Below are 13,109 nucleotides of genomic sequence, written 5' to 3'. Positions count from 1 at the left end.
CCTAAAATTCATACCCTCAAGGTACCCAGAATAGCCAAAATAATCTTGAAAAAAGAAGTTGGATGACTCACACTTTCTTACTTCAGAACTTAATACAAAGCTACAGTATCAAGGCAATGAGGTAATGGCATAAAAACAGATATATATATCAATGGCACAGAACTTATCAAGTCCAGGAATAAACCCAAACATCTATGGTCAACTGATTTTTGACAAAGGGGGCAAGAGAATTTAACAGGGAAAGAATCATCTTTTCAACAAATGGTACTAGGATAACTGGACATCCACACACAAAAGAAATGAACTTGGACCTCCACCTCACACCATACACAAAAGTTATTCAAAATGGATCAAATATAAGAGCTAGATATCAGAGCTAAAACCACCGGGCGCAGTGGCTCACGCCTGTAATCCCAGCACTTTGGGAGGTCGAGGCGGACGGATCACGAGGTCAAGAGATGAGACCATCCTGGACAATATGGTGAAACCCTGCCTCTACTAAAAATACAAAAATTAGCTGGGCGTGGTGGTATGCACTGTAGTCCCAGTTACTCGGGAGGCTGAGGCAGGAGAATCGCTTGAACCTGGGAGGCGGAGGTCGCAATGAGCTGAGATCGCGCCACCGCACTCTAGCCTGGTGACAGAGCAAGATTCTATCTCAAAATAAAATAAAATAAAATAATAATAATAATAATATGGCCGGGCGCGGTGGCTCAAGCCTGTAATCCCAGCACTTTGGGAGGCCGAGACGGGCGGATCACGAGGTCAGGAGATCGAGACCATCCTGGCTAACACAGTGAAACCCCATCTCTACTAAAAATACAAAAAAACTTAGCCGGGCGAGGTGGCAGGCGCCTGTAGTCCCAGCTACTCGGGAGGCTGAGGCAGGAGAATGGCGTGAACCCGGGAGGCGGAGCTTGCAGTGAGCTGAGATCCGGCCACTGCACTTCAGCCTGGGTGACAGAGCGAGACTCCGTCTCAAAAAAAAAAAAAAAAAAAAAAAAAAAAAAAATAATAATAATAATAATAATAAAATAAAAGAGCTAAAACTATAAAACTCTCAGAAGAAAAAAAAAATTCTTCATGATCTTAAATTAGGCAATTCTTCATTATCTTAGATTTCTTACATATAACACCAAAAGCACAAATGATAGATGATAGATAAGATTAACTTCATCAAAATTTAAAATTTCCATGCTGCAAAGGATACCGTCAAGGAACTGAAAAGACAACTAACAAAATGGGACAAAATATTTGCAAATTATGTATCTAATAAGGGACTTGTATCCAGAACTCAATAATAAAAAGACAATCCAACTAAAAACTTAGCAATAGACTTGAGCAGATATTTCTCCAAAGACCACAGAGCGATGGCCAGTAAACACATGAAAAGATGTTCGGGCTGGGCACGGTGGCTCACACCTGTAATCCCAGCACTTTGGGAGGCCGAGATGGGTGGATCACTTGAGGTCAGGAGTTCGAGACCAGCCTGGCCAACATGGCGAAACCACACCTCTACTAAAAATACAGAAATTAGCCAGGTATGTTGGCATAATTTGCAGGTGTGCCTGTAATCCCAGCTACCTGGGAGGTGAAGCAGGAGAATCGCTTGAACCCAGGAGGTAGAGGTTTCAGTGAGGCAAGATGGTGTCACTGCACTCCAGCCTGCGCAACAGAGCGAGACTTTGCCACACACACAAAAAAGGTGTTCAGTCAGGCGTGATGGCTCACACCTGTAATCCCAACATGTTGGGAAGCCAAGGTGGGAGTGGGAGGATCACTTGAGACCAGGACAGCCTAGGCAACATAGAAAGACCCTATCTCTACAAAAAATAAATTAGGCAAGGCAGTGCACAGCTATAGTCCTAGTGACTCAGGAGGCTGAGGCAGGAGAAACACTTGAGCCCAGGAGATCAAGGCTGTAATGAGCTATGATCGCAACACTGCACTCTCACTCACGTGGGCAACAGGGCGAGACCCTGCCTCTTAAAAAATAAAAACACTACAAGATATTACTTCACTCCTATTAAGACAACTAAAACCAAGAAGACAGACAGTAAGTGTTGACAAGAAATTTAAACATTCATAACCTGCCAAGACTGTAAAATGGGACTGCCACTTTGGAAAACAGTGTAGCAGTTCCTCAAAAGATTAAACATTAAGTTATCATATGACTCAGCAATTCTCCTCTCAGGTATATACCCAAAAGAATTAAAAATATATGTGCATACATACAAAGACTTACACATAAATGTTCAACATTATAACCAAAAAAAGGAAACAACCCAAATGTTCATCAACCAATAAATGGATAAAATGTAGTATTATCCACATAATGAAATATCATGTGGCAGCAGGGCACGGTGGCTCACGCTTGTAATCCCAGCACTTCGGGAGTCTGAGGCAGGCGGATCACCTGAGGTCAGGAGTTGGAGACCAGCCTGGCCAACATGGAGAAATCCTTTCTCTACTAAAAAAAAAAACAAAATTAGCCAGGCTTGGTGGCGCATGCCTGTAATCCCAGCTACTCAGGAGGCTGAGGCAGGAGAACTGCTTGAACCCGGGAGGCGGGGGTTGCAGTGAGCTGAGATCACACCATTGCACTCCAGCCTGGGCAAAAAGAGCAAAACTCCGTCTCAGAAAAAAAAAAAAAAAGAAAGAAAAAAGAAATATTATTTGGCAATAAAAAGGAATAAAGTACTGATTCACACTGTAATGTGAATGTTTGAAAACATTATGCTAAACGAAGAAGTAATCACAAAAGATCACATACTGTATGATACCACTTAAATGTTCAGAAGAGGCAAACCTACAGAGACACAAAATAAATTACTGTTTGACAGGGGCTATGGGGGGAATGGAGAGTGGCAGCTAATGAATATAAGGTTTCTTTCTAGGATGATAAAAATGTCCTAAAATTGGGATTACAGTGATGGTTGCGCAATCCTGTAAATATACTAGAAATCACGAAATTGTACACTTTAAACAGGTGACTTTATAGTACGTAAATTATATCTCAATAGAGCTTTTTTTAAAAATATGCCCATTATTTTATCTCTGTATTTCTTTTGTTTGTTTTTGGGACGGAGTCTCACTGTGTCACCCAGGCTGGAGTGCAGTGGCGTGATCTCAGCTCACCGCAACCTCTGCCTCCAGGGTTCAAGTGATTCTCCTGCCTCAGCCTCCCAAGTAGCTGGGTCTACAGGTACAAACCACCATGCCCGACTAATTTTTGTATTTTTAGTAGGGACGAGGTTACGCTATGTTGACCAGGCTGGTCTCGAACTCTTGACCTCATGATCTGCCCGCCTCGGCCTCCCAAAGTGCTGGGATTACAGGCATGAGCCCCTGCGCCCGGCCCTCCTGTATTTCTTAGAACACACATGCCCCCTTACCTTGAAGCCACAGCCCAGCCTGGCAGTCCAAACCTCTCATAGTCCCCTCCATAAATATCTCGTACTAGTTTATCCACTTTGGTGCTATCTCCACGAGATGCCATTTCAAGAGCTTCTTCAAAAGTGGTACAGCCAGTAAGAAGACAACAGAGACCAAAAAAAGTTCCTCCTCCAAGACTATGATTTAAAAAAGTAACACAGTATTGTAACATTTTAAAAAATAAGAACAGGAAGTTAACATTTATGAACCCAAAACCATATTCACATATCCAACCCAATCATGCAAATGTCACTGGTAGGAAACAAGTCTGTGAAAAGATAAGGTGCCTGATATATACCTTTAAGACACATATGCATGTGAGCCAACATGCAAAGTCCAAACTACAGGGCCCATGTCCCCAGAGCAGTCTGGCTGGCTGCCAAGTATGAAGAGCCTCAAGTGCAAATTAGCCCTACACGCCTGGGGTCATGCTAACACCTCCTCCCCTTCCCTCTCCAAGTACATTCCCTGAGTCATTCTCATCTGAGCACCTTGTCACCCTGGCTTATCAGTGCACCCCCCATCATACTCCTCCTGCAATGTGTTTTGTCACAAAAAAATTACTCCTCTATTTAAATCACAACTGCTTTTTAAAAAATTTGTTTATCCCAACCCCAGATCCCTGTTTTTGTTTTTCCTGAAGTGACTTCTGACCCTTAAGCCGAAACATTTTCTTTCATCTAATCCTTTTTTTTTTTTTTTTTTGAGATGGAGTTTAGCTCTTGTTGCCCAGGCTGGAGTACAATGGCACGATCTTGGCTCACCGCAATCTCTGCCTCCTCGTTCAAGTGATTCTCCTGCTTTGGCCTCCCAAGTAGCTGGGATTACAGGAATGTGCCACCATGCCCGGCTAATTTTGTATTTTTAGTAGAGACGGGGTTTCTCCATGTTGGCCAGGTTGGTCTTTAACACCCTACCTCAATGCGCCCGCCTCGGCCTCCCAAAGTGCTGGGATTACAGGTGTGAGCCACTGTGCCCGGCCCTAATTCTCTCTTTTCTTTTCTTTTTTTTTTTCCTGAGACGGAGTCTCACTCTGTCACCCAGGCTCGAGTGCAGTGGCACAATCTCAGCTCACTGCAACCTCCACCCTCTGAGTTCAAGCAATTCTCCCGCCTCAGCCTCCTGAGTAGCTGGGATTATAGGCGCCTGCCACTGCGTCCGGCTAATTTTTGTATTTTTACTAGAGATGGGGTTTCACCATGTTGGCCAGGCTGATCTTGAACTTCTGACCTAGTCATCCACCTGCCTCGGCCTCCCAAAGCACTGGGATTATAGGCATGAGCCACCACGCCTGGCTAATCCTCTCTTTTCATACTACCTTCCCTCAATAATTTTTCTACTGATTAGTACATATCAACTTCTGAATCACATACCTAGAATAAATCATTATTCTACACACACATATATGTGTGTAGAAGCATGAAATTTACACAGGTTTCAAAGCTAGGTCCTTTCCCATGCCTTCTCCTTACAGATGCTGCCTAATAACTTTAGCTACTTTGTGTATGCACACCATAAACTATCTGAGGGCAAGGGCTACAACGAGTCTGCTGGCGCGACCGTTTAGGAAACACCTAGGATAGTAAGTCTTGAACAGTAGAGATTAAAGAAAACTGGGTCATAAAATCAGAATTTTCAAAGAGAAACATTTGTTTGCATAATCTAGAAACACTTAAATCTTTCACCTAGCAGGTTCTCGAAGGTATAGTTAGTTACATGTAATACCTGAAAACTCAGCCCGTTATGATACTAAGAATAAACAATGAGTTTTATATACAACTTACCTAGTACCTGTGACCCGTTTGTAATTATCTTTGGAATATACTGCTAAGATGCTAACCCCTGAGCCAATGTTCACCAGAAGCAGAGGATATGGATTTTTCAAATCAAATGGTAACTTCTGACACTTTTCAGAATCAGCAGGGTTTTCAAAGTAATAGCACTGTGACCGTCCATTGAATCCAACTGAGTCAATGTATAAAATTCCTTTTATCAAGCAATCTAGTTCATCCAGTTTGCAAAGCTGAAGATCACCTATCTGTAATGAAATAAGAATGTACTCAGACTTTTTAATAACCCAAGAGAAACAAAAATTCCATTCAGTAAGACATCCCCACTACGTGAAACAAACCATAAATGTGCACTCACAGATGTGTATTATTTGTGCATGCTTTAAGAACAGATTTAGGAGCAAACATAGGGATAGAATGCTGAGACAGACTCCTGCTACCACAGAGCCAAATACACTCTACATAGAAACTACTGCAGCAGCTGAATAAGTGTGACCAAAAAAAACCCCACAGTATTTATCAACCTTCAAGCAGAAATCCAGATCTCTGCTTACAGGGACAATGGGGCTGAAGCGCAGCTCAGGCCACAGCACTATCAGAAACCACCTGGTGACACAGGGCAGGAGCCACAAGGACTGTGACAGAGGACCATCTCAAGACTTTGGAGCAGTATCAAAAGAGGCCATACATTATTCAACAATCTGAAGCCAAAAGGCTGAAAGTATCCAGTTAGAAGGTAAGATTTTTTTTTTTCACTATCTAAACCAGCTACAGCTTCTTGGGAGGGAGGGGAATTTTAGCAGTCAAAATTTGAGCTGTTTTATAATCAATTAATTCCATTTAAATAATAGAGGAATGACTAAGTTATTATTTGTATTACGGAGCACTGTATAGCAACTAAAAATGAAGAGGATTGGCCGGGTGTGGTGGCTCACGCCTGTAATCCCAGCACTTTGGGAGGCTGAGGCGGGCAGATCACCTGAGATCAGGAGTTCGAGACCAGCCTGACCAACACAGAGAAACCCTGTCTCTACTAAAAATACAAAATTAGCCGGGCGTGGTGGCACATGCCTGTAATCCCAGCTACTTGGGAGGCTGAGGCAGGAGAATTGCTTGAACCCAGGAGGTGGAAGCTGTGTTGAGCCGATATCGTGCCATTGCACTCCAGCCTGGGAACAAGAGTGAAACTCCATCTCAAGAAAAAAAAAAAGGCAGAATCTCTTTTGGACTAATGTTCTCTCATTAAGCGACAGAAAAACACAGTCACTGAAGACATTTTCAATCTGTATTGCACCCTGAAGGTCAGGATCTTGGCCAATTCATTTGTCAGTTCTCTGGCCTACCCCCACCATCCACCCTGAAAGGACCTAGCCTCAAGGCCTTGCTCATAATGTTCACCAGTGTTCACTCAAAAAAAGCAAGATAGAGCGCCTGGCAGCACGCCCCAGGGGCCAGACATGGTGGCAAGACTCCAGTTAAGTGTGCAGCACAGAACACATCAGAAAGCATTCTGGGAGAGAAGGGCTCTGCAGTTACCCATCTCAGACCAGCCCTGAGCCTGAAAACACCACTTTTGACCAGAGTTCCTTATTTTTTCAGTTGGTGAACATGCCGGAAAACAACTGAGGGAGACAAGAGAAATTATGTGGTAGACAAGATTGAAAACAATTTCATGACATGAAATGATTTTTTAAAATTATATTTCAATCTCATTGTTCATGATCTAATGATGTTCCTTGTAGGTAGTTTCTTCCTCAACATACAGCAGATGCCCTAATTTTTCATAGTAAAGGAACAACAAAATGCTACCCTTTTAGTGGCTCTGATTGTCATCCATATCCATATATCTGAACTATACAACCACCTCTAGACGGCTACATTCTATCACTAGTGTACCCTTTAATCTTCATTTGACTCAAGAAAATTCAAGTTCTACTAGAGATGGAAATTATTTCACCACTTGCTACTGGCATTATTTTTAACAATCAAATTACCATAAATTGTATATAAGCTAAAAAATGCATACTGTGAGAAAATCCTGCTCAAATTTGTACGCTCCACCTCCAGTGGCACAAAAGACAGTGTGGAGACTCGAGAAGTTTTTATCTCTGCCCATTTGAATAAAAGCAGGCATGTCATGAGTGGGAAAGCGTATAAAGTGCAGATTGCCTTTGCGTCCACACAGAGTCAGGTCCTTCAGCTCGAGGTGCACGTCCCGAATGCCTGTGGACCCATAAGCCACATTGGAGGTCAGGTACTTCCGAATGCTTTTAAGACTTTCCACTTCTTCCTCTTCTTCTTCAGCAGTGATGTCTTTGGGTTCAAAATAAACCAGCTTGACCAGAGTTCCACCGATATCCAAGCCAAACCATGGAAAAACTAAACGGGGAAGAAAAATAAGTCAGCACAGCTTTTTTCTGAAAACTAAATTTACACTTACCACAGTACCAACTTATTTCAAACCCTAGGGTTTCCAAAGAACATAATTCTACACAAAAAGGTTTTGGGGCAAAGAATTGTGATTCTGTCTTGATTTAGATGCACAACTTAAAAAAAATACTACAGCAAAGATGAAAAATAAAAATATCAAAGTATTGAGCCAACCCAATCATCCTGACAAGCCCAAACTGCATTATGAAATACTTTAACAATAACAAGCTGACTACTCATAAGCCTCAACTGTGAAAAACAAAGATTCAGAATGAAAAGCTATATTTCCTATTAGTTTAAAAAAAAAAAAAATTGAGACTTCAGAGTTTTGGTTTAGCAGCAAACTAGAAACAGGAAATTCCCAACCCTATGTAACATATAACCTCCAATGGTCAATTTATCTTTCAAAATCTGATATCCCAAAAATAAAAGGTTTCAATAGACGTTATGTTAACATCGGTTACCAAAATGTCCTTTAGGCCAAGCACAGTGGCTCACACCTGTAATCTTAGCACTTTGGGAGGCCAAGATGGGTGGATCACCTGAGGTCAAAAGTTTGAGACCAGGCTGATCAATATGGTAAAACCCCATCTCTACTAAAAATACAAAAATTAGCCAGGCACAGTGACGTGCACCTGTAGTATCAGCTACTCGGGAATTCGAAACAGAACTGCTTCAACCTGGGAGATGGAGACTGCAGTGAGCTGAGATGGCACCACTGCACTCCAGCCTGGGCAACAGAGTGAGGCTCTGTCTCCAAAAAAAAAAAAAAGAAGGGGGCCAGGCGCGGTGGCTCACGACTGCAATTCCAACACTTTGGGAGGCTGAGGCGGACGAATCACCTGAGGTCAGGAATTCGAGACCAGCCTGGCCAACATGGTGAAACCTTGTCTCTACTAAAAATACAAAAATTAGCCAGGCATGTTGGTGGGCACCTATAATCCTAGCACTCCGGAGGCTAAGGAAGGATGAGAAAGGAGAATCTCTTGAACCCGGGAGGCGGAGGCTGCAGTGAGCCGAGATCATACCACTGCGCTCCAGCCTGGGTGACAGAGCAAGACTCCATCCCCAAAAAAATAAAAATAAAAATAAAAAAAGGCCAGGCATGGAGGCTCACGCCTGTAATCCCAGCACTTGGGGAGGCCAAGGCAGGTGGATCACAAGGTCAAGAGACCGAGATCATCCTGGCCAACATGGTGAAACCATCTCTACTAAAAATACAAAAATCAGTTGGCCATGGTGGTGTGCGCTTGTAGTCCCTGCTACTCCGGAGGCTGAGGCAGGAGAATCGCTTGAACCCGAGAGGCAGAAGTTGCAGTGAGCCGAGATCGCACCACTGCACTCCAGCCTGGCGACAGAACGAGACTCCATCCCAAAGAAAAAAAAAAGAAAAAGAAGGCCCGAAGAGATTGGATCAAAATGGACTACACAGACATATGGAAGGTCCCAATTTAATGAGGGCTCAAATTTAATGTGAGCCACTGCGCCCCACCTGATTTACAGTATTTTCAACTTCTGATGGATTTATGGAATGTAGCATAAACATCATACATCAAAGAGCATCTGTAAATGCTTCCCCTCCCAACCTAAATCCTAGAAATTACTAAAGATGTGGGTTTAGGCCAGGCGCGGTGGCTCACACCTGTAATCCCAGCACTTTGGGAGGTCGAGGAGGGCATATCACCTGAGGTCAGGAGTTTGAGACCAGCCTGGCCAACATGGTGAAACCCTATCTCTACTAAAAATACAAAATTAGCCCGGCGTGGTGGCGGGCACCTGTAATCCTAGCTACTCAGGAGGCTGAGGCAGGAGAATTGCTTGAACCTGGGAGGTGGAGGTTTCAGTGAGCTGAGATTGCACTACTGCACTCCAGCCTGGGTGACACAGCAAAACTCCACCTCAGAAAAAAAAAAACAATTTGGGTTTATTGATATATTATTTTTTAAAATAATTCTGGGAACCAAGAAGAGATAGGAGCAGAACTAGGTTTACAGAGGCAATAACCATGCATAAGCCTCAAAAGAGGAATGCTATTAAAACTGGGATCAGCTATGAAGGTGAGACAGAGAACGTAGGGGTGTTCTATCCAAGATGTAGGTTTAGGGTGGCTACCATGGGGAAACAAAAGCAGGTCTGGTGCAGTCACAAGTGATGGTGGGGAAATGTGCCTGGCACAAGTGGAAAGGTCACTCCCTCTACTAATAACCATGTTCTATCCCCAACACCAACAGAAGCAGTATTCACTGGAAACAGGTACTAGAGCCCCAGAATCAGGATGGCACTCAGGTGGCTGCTATTTCCCAGAATAAGTAAGGAGACATTTTGCCCCATATTTTGCCACACATCTCATAACTCCCTTACAATCAATTCTGACCAACTGGTAAACAGATACTGAATCCACTGGCAGAAGAACAGCAATTCTCAGAACAGCAATTCTCAAACCAGTGATTATCACTTTTACAAACTAGAAAAACTAAACTTTTTCTAGTTTGTAAAACTAAACTTTTACAAACTAGAAAAACTAAAACCACGAAAATGAGAAACTAAGTATCTGAAGAACGAGTTGCAGGAATAAACAAGAGAATCAAAAATATTCTCAGAAGTAAAATTATATCTCATCCATTAAAAAAAGCTACCATACAATCAAAAATTAAAAAACAATTGCCAGATGTGTGTGGTTGCAAAAATTAACACATGATAAAATTATGTACAACTGAATACACAATGTACAAAAGAGTCTATGCAAAACTGTTTCTATTTATTTTTCACCTTTTATTTTTATTTTTAGAGACAGCATGTCACTCTGCTGCCCAGGCTGGAGTGCAATGGCTCAATCACAACTGACTGTTAACCTTGAACTCCTGGGCTCAAGCAATCCTCCTGCCTCAGCATCCCAAGTAACTACGACTACAGGAACACAACCATTCCAGCTAATTTTTTAATTTTTTGTAGAGACAAGGTCTCACTGTGCTGTCCAGGCTAGTCTCCAACTCCTGGCCTCAAACAGTCCTCCCACTTTGGCCTCCCAAAGTGCTGGGATTACAGGCCTGAGTCATCACGCCCAGCCAAAATCAGCAAAATTTACATACGGTTTGTCCATGTTAACTTCCTAACTGTGGGAAAAAATGCTCTCAAAACCAAAAAAAAGGACAAACTACTACATACTTAATATTCATGAATCTCAAAAATAGGCTGAGTTAATAAAACAAACCTTGCACAAAAGGCTACACGCTATATTATTCCATTTATATGAAACTTTTGAATATGCAAACTGGCCAGGCACGGTGGCTCAAGCCTGTAATCCCAGCCCTTTGGAGGCCAAGGCAGACAGATCACCTGAGGTCAGGAGTTCAAGAGCAGCCTGGCCAATATGGTTAAATCATACTGTACTAAGCATACGTATTAAAAATACAAAACTTAGGCCGGGCACAGTGGCTCACGCCTGTAATCCCAGCACTATGGGAGGCTGAGGGAGGTGGATCACAAAGTCAGGAGTTCAAGATCAGCCTGACCAACATGGTGAAACCCCGTCTCTACTAAAAATACAAAAAATTAGCCAGGCATGGTGGCACACGCCTCTAATCCCAGCTACTCAGGAAGCTGAGGCACAAGAATCACTTGAACCCGGGAGATGGAGGTTGTAGTGAGCCGAGATCACGCCACTGCACTCCAGCCTGGGTGACAAGCGAGACTCCATCTCAAAAAAAAAAAAAAAAAAAAATTAGCTGGGCATGGTGGAGTGCGCCTGTAATCCCAGCTACTCCGGAGGCTGAGGCAGGAGAATCGCTTGAACCAGGAGGCAGAGGTTGCAGTGAGCTGAAATCATGCCATTGCACTCCAGCCTGGGCAATAAAAGCAAAACCTGGTCTCAAAAAAGAAAAAAAAAAAAAAGAAAAAAGAAAAAAAAAAAAAGCAGGCATGGTGGCTCATGCCTGTAATCCCAGCACTTTGGAAGGCCAAGGCGGGCGGATCACCTGAGGTCGGGAGTTCAAGACCAGCCTGGCCAACATGGCGAGACCTCGTCTCTACTAAAAATACAAAAATTAGCCGGGTGTGGTGGTGCATGCCTGTAATCCCAGCTACTCGGGAGGCTGAGGCAGGAGAATCACTTGAACCCAGGAGGAGGAGGTTTCAATGAGCCAAGATTGCACCACTGTACTCCAGCCTGGGCAACAGAGGGGAGACTCCATCTCAAAAAGTAAAAATAAATGTAAAAAGGCAAGCTAATCATTTTTACATCTGAAAGCAAGCAAATCATGGGCTTGAGAGCTGGGGTTGGACTGCACAGGGGCAGGGGAAAACTCTGTGGTAACCCAACTCTTGTTTAGGGGTAAAAGGGTTGTGTGTGTGTGTGGCTATATATATCTGTCAAAACTCATGGAATTATACGTTTTAAATGCATGCAGTTTATTCTATGTAAATTATAACATTAAAAGACACTGTTATAAAAGAGAGAAAACAATTGCTAAAATAAAGCCTGACAGATATACTTAACAGCAAAATGGACCCAGAAAAAACAAATGGAAAACAAACTAAAGATTATCCCCAAATGCTTCTCAAGTATGAAGGAAAGGTCAATATAGAGAAAATGGAACCTGGCTGGGTGCAGTGGCTCACACCTGTAATCCTAACATTTTGGGAGGCCAAGATGGGAGGATCACTTGAAGCCAGGAGTCCAAGACAACCCAGGACAACACAGCCAGACCCCATCTCTACTATCAAAAAAAAAAAAACTAGGCCAGATGTAGTGGCTCATGCCTATAAACCTAGCACTTTAGGAGGCCGAGATGGACGGATCACTGGAGCTCAGGAGTTCAAGACCAGCCTGGCCAACATGATGAAACCCCATCTCTACTAAAAATACAAAAATTGGCGGGAAATCGCTTGAACCCAGGAGGCGGAAGTTGCAGTGAGCTGAGATTGCCCCACTGTACTCCAGTCTGGGCCACAGAGCGAGATTCCATCTCAAAAATAAAAAATAAAAAATTAGTCGGGTGCACACCTGTAGTCACAGTTACTTGAAAGAGTGAAGTGAGAGGACAGCTTGAGCCCAGGAGGTCAAGGTTGTAGCGAGCTATGACCATGCCACTGCACTCCAGCCTGGGTGACAGAGTGAGATCCTGTCTCTAATAAAAAATATATATATATATATATCTAAATATATATATATATAGAACTAAAAAGACCAACATCTTATGTGACTTCTAGAAATTTCCTTGGGGAGAGGGAAGACACCAATCATCAGGTTACTCTAAATGTTAAACAGTGTTTATCAGTCAGGAGAGAAGGGAAAGACAATTTAGATACATCCTATTGAAATTTCAAGATATTACAAGAAAAAAACTGAATTCCTATAAAGATACATAAATCACATAATAGTCAGTATTAGACTTTTCATCAGCAGCACAGATGCCAGAAGACAATGGAGCACTGGCTTCAAAGTTATAAGGAAAA

At 42.8% G+C, this 13,109-nt stretch overlaps 1 protein-coding gene across 1 annotated transcript in view; it reads right to left on the bottom strand.

Annotated features, from left to right (window-relative positions):
* Positions 1-13,109, bottom strand: part of LOC105481577 (pantothenate kinase 2) — a 34,693-nt gene that overhangs the window by 8,368 nt on the left and 13,216 nt on the right. The window contains 3 exon segments of the mRNA XM_011741240.3: positions 3,396-3,572; positions 5,220-5,473; positions 7,252-7,604. Of these exon segments, the coding sequence (XP_011739542.1) occupies positions 3,396-3,572; positions 5,220-5,473; positions 7,252-7,604 (784 nt within the window).

Source organism: Macaca nemestrina, chromosome 15, assembly GCF_043159975.1.
Source record: "Macaca nemestrina isolate mMacNem1 chromosome 15, mMacNem.hap1, whole genome shotgun sequence".
Classification (NCBI taxonomy): Eukaryota; Metazoa; Chordata; class Mammalia; order Primates; family Cercopithecidae; genus Macaca; species Macaca nemestrina.
The sequence above is the reverse complement of the archived record's forward strand: the minus strand, read 5'-3'. Positions and strand labels throughout refer to the sequence as shown.